General features: G+C 49.0%; 2 protein-coding genes across 3 annotated transcripts; one reads left to right on the forward strand and one right to left on the reverse strand.

Annotated features, from left to right (window-relative positions):
- Positions 1-68: 68 nt before the first annotated feature.
- On the forward strand, positions 69-7644 carry LOC119366398 (ETO1-like protein 1). Of its 2 annotated transcripts, XM_037632129.1 has the most exons (8): positions 69-785; positions 978-2687; positions 2934-3225; positions 3967-4276; positions 4622-5461; positions 5556-5615; positions 5975-6070; positions 6934-7644. In XM_037632129.1, the coding sequence occupies exons 1-5, from the start codon at positions 652-654 to the stop codon at positions 4840-4842; spliced, it is 2667 nt and encodes an 888-aa protein (XP_037488026.1). In that variant the 5' UTR covers positions 69-651; the 3' UTR covers positions 4843-5461; positions 5556-5615; positions 5975-6070; positions 6934-7644. The 2 variants fall into 2 exon arrangements, with proteins under 2 accessions (XP_037488026.1, XP_037488028.1); XM_037632131.1 differs by having other exon boundaries at positions 4622-5615; positions 5925-6070.
- A 456-nt stretch (positions 7645-8100) lies between these two features.
- Positions 8101-8990, reverse strand: LOC119366399 (dof zinc finger protein 4-like). The gene is made up of 2 exons (XM_037632132.1): positions 8628-8990; positions 8101-8539 (listed from the first exon to the last, which is right to left on the reverse strand). Exons 1-2 carry the CDS (start codon positions 8730-8732, stop codon positions 8306-8308), a joined length of 339 nt encoding a protein of 112 aa, XP_037488029.1. The 5' UTR covers positions 8733-8990; the 3' UTR covers positions 8101-8305.
- Positions 8991-9538: the final 548 nt, after the last annotated feature.

The following is a 9538-nucleotide window of genomic DNA, read 5'->3' on the forward strand; positions in this document are numbered from 1 at the left end:
CCCGCCGGCGCGCTCTCCCCCCTCCGCCGCCGCCGCCGGACCACGCCCCCCGCTGCCGGTCCGACTCGATCCGGCCGGCCCCGACCCGCCAAGCCGCGCCGGAGATCGAGGAGGGCTCGCCCGAGGCCCCGCGGCGACCGGGGCCCCCGGCAATTCCGCCGCCAGTGAGGCGCGGAGGAACCTCCCCTCGCCCGCCCGTGCTCCCTCCCTCCCTCCCTCCCGCCCCGCTCCAGGGAAGGAAGGGAAAGAACGCATCTTGGAAGGACGATTTGTCCGTCCGTCCTCGTCGCCGTCCCCCAGCCGGTGCGGTGGGTCGGCTCGCTCGCCCTGCTCCGCTCACCTCAGCTCACCTCAGCTCACGGGGCCGGATTTGGTGTGGCGGTGCGGGTGCGGTTGGGGTGCGAATTAAAAAAGGGCGAGGAGAGGGGGAGTGGTTAGTTCTTCCCTACTCCTGGCCGCTTGCAGCGGGAGCGCTAGCTGCTTCGTTGTCCCGCTCGTGCCATTAAAGGCGTCCCCTTCCTCCCTCCGCCCCCCTCTCTCTCCCCGGTGGTTGGGTTCTCGGAAGATCTGCGGCGGTTCTCGGCAGGGGTTTGGGCGGATTCGAGGAACAAGACGGGGGCCGGGTCTGATTCGCCGTGGTATTTATGTGCCATGAGGAAGCTCTTCTTCTCCGAGTTGACCTCCTGCAAGGAGACCAAGCTGCAGTCGGCCACCCACTCATGGCTGCCCATGGACAAAGGCAAGCTCTCCAAGTTCACCGGCCACTCCAGCTCCTCCTCCTCCATGTAAGCCTTCTTCCCTCCCCAATTTCCTTGCTGCAGGTGCTCTGTTTCCTGCTGAATTTTGTTCTCCTTGGTTAATTAGTCTGGTCTTAGTGTGGCAGTGAACATCAAAATTCAGATTTTTAGCGCTGCTAGTTGTTTTCTGGTGTGAAGAGCCGGTTGACTCAAATCTCTCCCCTTGTCTTTGCGATGCAGAGAATCTCTGATGAAAATGCCGGAGCCGCCGGTCCTCCCGCACTTCAAGCCCGCTGACTACGTCGACATACTGGCCCAGATTCACGAGGAGCTGGAGTACTGCCCTCCTGACGAGAAGTCGTGCCTGTACCTGCTCCAGTTCCAGGTCTTCCGCGGGCTTGGCGAGGCCAAGCTGTCGCGAAGGAGCCTCCAGGCTGCCTGGGAGAAGGCGAGCACGATACACGAGAAGCTCATATTCGGGGCATGGCTCAAGTACGAGAAGAGAGGGGAGGAGCCGATATCCGACCTTCTTGGCTCGTGCGGCAAGTGCTCTCAAGAGTTCAAGCTGCTGGATTTCGTCTCGCAGATCTCCGCCGAGTCGCACGGGATAAGCTATGACGACGAATCTGATGAGTTCCAGGGCTCCCCGGTGGTTCATTTCCGGATAAGGGATGACATGATTGCCTGCGATAGGCGGAAGCTTGCGGCCTTGTCAACTCCACTGTATGCGATGCTTAACGGTGGGTTTAAGGAGTCACATCTTGAGGTCATTGACATGTCTCGGAATGGCATCTCCCCTATTGGCATGCGGGCCATCAGTAAATTCAGCCTGTCAGGAAGACTACCGTATTTGTCAGCAGAATCTATCTTGGAGATGCTTGATTTTGCTAACAAGTTCTGCTGTAAGGGCCTCAAGGATGCCTGCGAGCAAAAGCTTGCTTCTTTTGTTTCTTCCAGGCAGGATGCCATAGATTACATGGAGTGTGCTATTGAGCTGGGCTGTTCCATCCTTGCCGCGTCATGCTTGCAGGTGCTCCTGAATGAGCTTCCAGAATGCTTGAATGATGAGCAAGTGGTTCGGATATTCTCCTCTGCGAATAAGCAGCAGAGATCCACTATGGCTGGCAATGCATCTTTCTCCCTATATTGCCTTCTTGGTGAAGTCTCCATGAGCATCAGTGCAACGTCAGATGTCACCGTAAGCTTCTTGGAGAAGCTGGTTGACTCGGCATCGGATTCTAGACAGAAGCAGTTGTCCTTGCATCAGCTGGCTTGCGTGAGGCTGCTAAGGAAAGATCATGCTGAAGCGGAGCGCCTGTTCAATGCCGCCTTTACCGCTGGTCATGTCTACTCGGTAGTGGGGTTGGCTAGATTGGCCTCTCTGAGGAGCAATAAGCATTATTCTCTCAACTTGCTTGACTCTGTGATGTCATCTCGCTGGCCTCTTGGGTGGATGTATCAAGAGAGAGCCCTATATCTGGACGGTGATAGCAAGCTGGAGAATCTCAATAAGGCTACTGAACTGGATCCTACCCTTACATACCCCTATATGTTTCGAGCTGCATCTTTGATGAAAAGGCAAAGTGTTGAAGCTGCCCTGATGGAGATTAACCGGATCCTGGGGTTCAAGCTGGTCCTGGAATGCTTAGAGCTAAGGTTCTGTTGCTACCTTGCTCTAGAGGACTACAGAGCTGCCTTATGCGATGTACAGGCAATCCTCACGCTTGCTCCAGATTATCGTATGATTGGTGGTCGGGTGGCTGCGAAGCAGCTGCGTACACTTGTGATGGAGAATGTAGAGCAATGGACGACTGCTGATTGCTGGATGCAGCTTTATGATCGGTGGTCCTCTGTGGATGATATTGGATCCCTCTCGGTCATATATCAAATGCTGGAGTCAGATGCTGCTAAGGGAGTACTCTACTTCAGACAATCTTTGCTACTTCTCAGGTAATTTAATTAATTTATGTTATTGCAGAGAATAATTAATAGCTGGCATAATGCAGTTGTTAGTCGATCAATAATTAACATTGTAGATGCTACATCACATGGTCTGCATGCCTGGCATGTCTTGGGAATGCTAATTCAGTAGATGGCTGATCATAGATCAGCATAGTTGCACATGCCTCCTCCATGATCTAATTCTTTGGCAGTATATGTTAGGACTAATGCAATTGTCCTTGGTTCTTTTTCCAGATTAAATTGTCCTGAGGCTGCAATGCGCAGCTTGCAGCTTGCTCGCGAGCATGCGGCAAGCCAGCATGAACGACTTGTTTATGAAGGATGGATACTGTATGATACTGGCCACTGCGAGGAAGGATTGCAGAAAGCGGAAGCATCCATTGCCATACAGAGATCATTTGAGGCATTCTTTCTAAAAGCTTATGCTTTAGCTGATTCGAGTCTTGAGCCGTCAACCTCAGCAACAGTCGTATCGCTTCTTGAAGATGCATTACGGTGTCCCTCAGATAGACTTAGGAAGGGCCAGGTAAGACTTTTCTACACCTCTTTCTCAGATCCGCCTGGATAAACATTCCTATGCATGATAAGGATTTGCTGCCTTGTTTCTCCTGTGACATATTGCTATATAGAGATCCACAGATCTTATACCGTAAATACTTATGTAGCAAAGAAGAGTTTTGTCCCAGGCTCGCAAATTACGGAGTGGAACTTTGTTGACTTTTCTACCTATTCCTTTTGTGTAGTATATGCATGTGCATTTCCTCATTTGTTAAATGTATAGGTGACTCTTTATGATTCAGATCAGGTGTTGCTATACATAGCCCTTGTTAGGATGTCATATTCGTTGTTGCATTGAGTAATGGGAATGGTGCACTTACCATTAAAAAATGGTTGTCCTGGTGCTCCTAACATGGCAACTCATTAACTGGTCTATTGAGGGTACTCCAAGAGTGATTTGATTTCTTGTCAAATGGATATCTTCTTGTCTAAGTTAGAGCATGCCATACCATCCAGGGTATAGAATGCCATTTTTCCCATATGGAGTGGGTTGTTGGCTTCAGTAGCTACTCAGATGAATTTCATCATTTTTGTAATCATCTTAGCTACCTGCCTTTGTTCTTTGCTGCATGAATTAAGCTACTTAATTGAAAACTGTTTCTTTAGCACAGCTAGATCCAAGTTCATATATAGATGATTCTGTAACTTTCTAGGCTGAAATGTCCAGACAAGAAGCATCTAACACATATATTTGTTTCACATCTTACAGGCTTTGAATAACCTTGGGAGTGTTTATGTGGATTGCGGGAATCTAGACTTGGCAGCTGAATGCTACATTAACGCTTTAAAGATTGGCCACACGAGAGCTCATCAAGGCCTCGCCAGGGTTCATTTCCTTAGGAATAACAGGACCGGTGCATTCGAGGAAATGACCAAGCTGATAGAGAAGGCCAGGAGCAATGCATCAGCATACGAGAAGAGGTCTGAGTATTGTGACCGGGATCTAACAAAAGCTGATCTGCAGATGGTCACCAAACTTGACCCCCTCCGGGTCTACCCCTACAGATACCGTGCTGCTGGTAAGCGCTTGTACCTGCCTAGCATATCTAGTTTTAGATCACCAGTATCAAAGAAGGTTGAAACTTTGAATATAAAATTCTGGTCAAAGTAGTTCAATTTGTTATTGGTTGTAGCTCATCTGCGCCCAACTCCCAGAGAGGGTTTGTTGGCACTTTAACAAACCAACTACCCAGTTCCTAACATGGGCTAGTAATAATTCAATGTTGTTTGCCATATTCTATGCTCAACCTGATCAGTTGGTGTAACAACCACATATTTCATTTAGTTCCTGAATTAGCTCATCTGTTTAAAGTTCTCATGCCCCCTTTATGCTGATGTGAACTCCTGTATGATCTGGTCCTCAGTTCTGATGGACAACCACAAGGAGAAAGATGCCATCTCAGAGCTGACCAAGGCAATCGCCTTTAAGGCGGACCTGAACCTGCTCCACCTGCGTGCGGCCTTCCATGAGCACGTGGGCGACATCTCAGGCGCCCTCCGGGACTGCCGTGCAGCACTTTCCGTGGACCCCAACCACCAGGAGATGCTCGAGCTTCATCACCGGGTGAACAGCCAAGAACCCTGAGCCCGTTGTTGTACATACAGGAGGGGCTCCCATAGCGAAAACCCATACCAGTGTATGTTCTGTACCATACGCAGCAAGCAGTAATTTTTAGTTTTGATGGTGTCTAGTGCGGCTGTAAGGATTGTGATCATCAAAACGACTAAAATTAAGCCACGTGCTATATGGAAAATATTACATTCCACCTGTGTCACTTGGCTACACTAACTGGGCAATAGGCTTCAGCATGCAACAATACACTGCATACTGCCGATTGAACCGAAGGCCTGGCTGTTGTGTTCTTCAGTTTTTGGACTGCTGTAAGATCCACTTCATTTGTGTTAGTACTTAGTAGTGAATCTGTTGCGACATGCAATTTGATATGTCCATTGTGTAACCATTTTCGTACTTTGTAAACTGCTGAATAGCACTATTAGTTGATCCTCAGGCTGCAGATGTAAGGATAGTCCATGTAGTTGTCTTTGTGTGATTAACTATGGTTAGGGCCTGCAAATTGGATATCATTTCTGATTATCATGGTCGGTAAACTGGTAAATAACACTACTAATAGTTGCATATGGTTGAAGACTGGAATGATCTGCATGAGTTGGTTACCACTGCATGTTATTCCCCTGATGGACAGGTACAGTTATTTTCTTGTTAGTGAACATGTGTACTTTGTGTAGTGGCCATGAAACTAGATGAGCTTATGTTATATTTCTCTGTTACTTTTGAAGGTTGCAATGGTGGCCTGGTGGGATCTCACAAGGGAAGCTGCCATTTATTTGATACAACTGGTATGCCACTCTAATCATAGTTAAAAGCATCCGTCGATGTTCTTTAAAATTAAGTAATAGTAGGCTGATATAAGAAAGCATCAATGTATAGACATGTAGTAACATTATCTAGTGTTTGATTCTGTTGATGACTGCCGAAAAGAAGCTTCAGTACAAAAGTATCTAAGAATCGGGAACAAGAAATCTGGCCAGAAGAAAATTACTGACTTCATGTGCATGATTGTGCAGTGCATGCATTTTAGGAAACTTAATACTTCATTAAGAAACATTCATGCTTAGCCTTCTCAAGATCTGGACTCTAAAATTCAGGTAACGTGATGCCACCAATACCACCTAAGCATCTGTATCTTGCGCTGCAGTTTGCTCAAGGAAGCTCCTGGCAAGTCCTGACCACTTCTGCAGATTCAAGAATCCGTGTTGTTAATGGCTATGGGCTTGTTCACAAATTTTTAAAGGTAATATTTCGTTCTCCTCCCATTATAAATTGTCTTCGATATGTTTGCTGATCAAAATACAGTTTTATTTTTTGCAAATCCAGAACACATGAACAATGTTATTCTGTTTAATGCAATTTGCGCTGAGCTGTTTCCCTAGGAGGAAATAAGCATGTTGGGGCTGCCCAGAAAGCGCGCGCACACACACAGAGGAGAGCACACAGGGAGATTTGGGGCTCCGCACGACTCATGTCTTTTCACTGTTTCTTTCTTCTCACTAACAAATGAACCGGATACAAGTACAATAGCCTAAATACTGAAACATGCAACGCACCAAGCCACACTGCGGCCTGATCTTAAACTCACTCTCCACTAGCTAGCTACATGCACGCACAAGTTCTCCACTTGTGCAGCATCTCCGCAACGGCTGCACAAGCCAGCCAAAACAGCATGCATTCAGCCGGCTGACACTAACAACCTCCATGCAATCTAGCTAACTAACACAGGCATACATGGCACTTGCACGTCCAGGCTGCATGTTCATTGGGTGCATTGGGGCCATTCCGGGTCCACTGAAACACACGCCTACACAAAATGGCTCCAAGAGCACTTGCATGGTTGCCCTCGGCTACTAACTTGCGATGTGCTCACGTCGCTGCCGCTGCACAGGCTTCTATCTCTGCTTCTCCTGATGCTGATCAGCCCTTGTCATGAGGCAACACATGCAATTTTCCTTGAACCTACTAATGAAATTGTATGACAATGAAGCTATGCAATACAAATAAACTTGAACTAGACCTATACAACAAGGTTATCTCTAACAGAGCAATGCAGTAGTGTTAGTTTGGGCCTTTGCATTCATCTCTGTTTGATATTTTCAACAGGGGTTCAGCAATACCAGAAGCCAGATCTCAGCTTCTGTAGCTCCAGAGTGTAAATTTGTAGTCTGTGCAAGTGAGGGCTCCCATGTGTTAATGTGTATGTCTGGAGACATGGCAACAGTCCCCGTCCAAGCAGAAGCAGGAGTCCATGATGTAGCTGTCCAACTCGCATGCCCAGTATCATTTGAGCGTCGTAGCAGCAGGCAGCCAGACACAGCGATTCAGACGGTGCAGTGAACTCTGTCCCTGAAGCTCCTGTACAACACGGTGAGCATGAACCGAATGGGGCTGCTCACAGATGCATCAAGAGCCCAGTTCGCGAAGCTGGTTCAAAGCAAAAACACCAGCAATCATCCAGTTGAAGCACTGTCCCCATCCTTGCCCGACGAACAACCACCGTCTGCCAAGAGCAGTCGTAGTCGTGGCTGTCCAGCGCCTGTCCGCGTGGGGTTTGGTATTTGTCACCTCAGGACGAGGAGAAATCAGAGTGTTCCTGAATTCTGGTTTCCCTATTCGAGTGTAAGAGCGTGGAGCTGTTGGTTTCTTTACTGTATAGTTATCTTTTATTTCTTCACCAGTTCACCTAGAATCTCAGCTATTTGGAAGTTCTGGGGACTGGTTAGCATGCTACGTTTTTCTAGTTTGGTCAAAATTTGTCTTGTTACATAGTAGTATTATTACATAATATTTCATTCATTTTTTTTTGTGTGTGTATCATGATGTTTCTTTTAGGACTTTGATAACTGGCGAACATCAGATTTGTTTTTGATGGGGTACGCCAGATTTTCAAGCATGACAAATGAACCTTTTGTTATGGCAATTTCCATGTTCGTTTTTTTTCCTGGAATTTGCCGTGATTGTTAAAAGAAATTGCCAAGAAAGTGTGATTTGCCATGCTTAGCCAGTGAACTTCATATTTTTTAACATTTCTGTCCTTTTATGTGCAGGTAAAATGAGAGGGTACTTGTCAGATGTTTATCTACTTTTATGCGGTTTCTTCATTTTTTGGGCTGTATCTTTCGTCGTGTATACTAGTAAAATAAGAGACTTGTTAGATTTTTATGTGGTACAGTTTTTATTGGGTTTCGTCGTGCTTGAGGATGTATCTTGATGTTTCGTCGTATATCAGCAAAATTGGGACGCATGAATCACTGAACACATTCAACGGTGGATCGAGGCATGTCATGTAGTTTGCGTGGTAGAAAAATGACCGTTGAAAGTTTCTCTGTTTTGAGATCACTCTGTTGAAAGTTGTCTCCGTTTTGGTGCCTTGAGAGCTCACTCCCGAAACCACACCGTTCTTTCTACTGTCGATGCAAGCCTCTCTGTAGTTATAGCAGCCACTACATTTATTTGTTCATACCTTGGTTCTTTCCTAGTGTAAGTTCATGATGAAGATAACATTTCGTAGTTCCCCACTGTTTTTTCTTGCCAGTGACCAATAATTGAGCAACCAGTAGCGGCGGCAGGTGCGGCAGTAGTGGCGCGGCTGTGCCGTGCTGTAGTTGTTGTAGTAGCAGAACTTGGTGTCCGTGGAGCTGCACCGTGGGCACTCCAGCTTCGGCTGCTCGCTCTGGCCGTTCTTCTTGCTCACCGCGCTCTCCTGGACCTGATCACCACAGTTCACCAGACGCGCGCGTCAGTACGTACGTTGCTTGCCCGAGAATAGACAGAGTGAGCAGTGAGCAGAGACTGACCTGCGCGAGTGATTGCTCTTGCTCAGCAGCGTCGTGGGCGGAGTCGGCGGCGAAGGGGCGCTTGGCGCCGGCGGCGGGGAGGAGCGAGGCGGAGGCTGGAGCCATAGTGTGCCGTGCGGGCGGGGCAGCGCATGCCGTGTCCGGCCCGGCCGGCTTAAAACGAGACGAGCTGCGGGCGCGCGTGGTGATCACCAGCTAGCTAGCTCTACCCGTAGCTAGGCAATTAGCCAGGAGAGGGATGGAGAGAGCGAGACGTAGCGGTCAGTGTGAGCTGGATGGGCGGCAAGCGGCGGCGGCAATCAGATGATGGATGGATCGACGGGAGCGGTTGGTCGTGGGCTACTAGTAGTGGTAACCTATGCGAGGCCGTGTGCCCATGGGGTGTCCTATACATAGAAGCCGGCGCGGCGGCGGGTCCCGCGGTGATGCGGCATGGACGTACGGCCGGAGAACTTGATGCTCTCCTTGCGTCCGAATGCAGCTTCCTCCACCGTGCACAGTGCACCCGGCCGCGTCGGCGTCAGCGTCGCGTTCTATCTATGTCTGTGTGGCACGGTGCACCGGCGACGCAGACCCGACGCGCACGGCCATGCCGTATTAGCAGCAGGAGTAGGAGCGTAGGACCGTTCGTTCAGTTTACCAAGGAAACCGAACGGCCGGCCGGCGGCCGGTGTGCAGAGGAGACTGGAGAGTTCTGGGTCCGTCCTCGGCCGTGCTTGATAGATGGATGGAATCTTGCAAATTGAGTTGGCGCTGGTACCGGTCAAGTCCAGACTTGCATATGCACGCGCGGCACTGTGCAAAGATACTGTGATGGACGTGTACGTGATCGGCGAGTGGGCATCGTCGCATCGGCATCAGCATCTGGCGTCGCCGCCACTGGGCCACGGCGGCGCACCGGCGGCGAAGGT

Source organism: Triticum dicoccoides, chromosome 2B, assembly GCF_002162155.2.
Source record: "Triticum dicoccoides isolate Atlit2015 ecotype Zavitan chromosome 2B, WEW_v2.0, whole genome shotgun sequence".
Classification (NCBI taxonomy): Eukaryota; Viridiplantae; Streptophyta; class Magnoliopsida; order Poales; family Poaceae; genus Triticum; species Triticum dicoccoides.

Coding starts and splice junctions, on each gene's coding strand:
- LOC119366398 (XM_037632131.1), top strand. CDS start 652: ATGAGGAAGCTCTTCTTCTCCGAGTTGACCTCCTGCAAGGAGACCAAG. Junction 786..977: donor TCCAGCTCCTCCTCCTCCAT/GTAAGCCTTCTT, acceptor TTTGCGATGCAG/AGAATCTCTGATGAAAATGC. Junction 4,277..4,621: donor CTACAGATACCGTGCTGCTG/GTAAGCGCTTGT, acceptor TCTGGTCCTCAG/TTCTGATGGACAACCACAAG.
- LOC119366399 (XM_037632132.1), bottom strand. CDS start 8,732: ATGGCTCCAGCCTCCGCCTCGCTCCTCCCCGCCGCCGGCGCCAAGCGC. Junction 8,540..8,627: donor AAGAGCAATCACTCGCGCAG/GTCAGTCTCTGC, acceptor TGTGGTGATCAG/GTCCAGGAGAGCGCGGTGAG.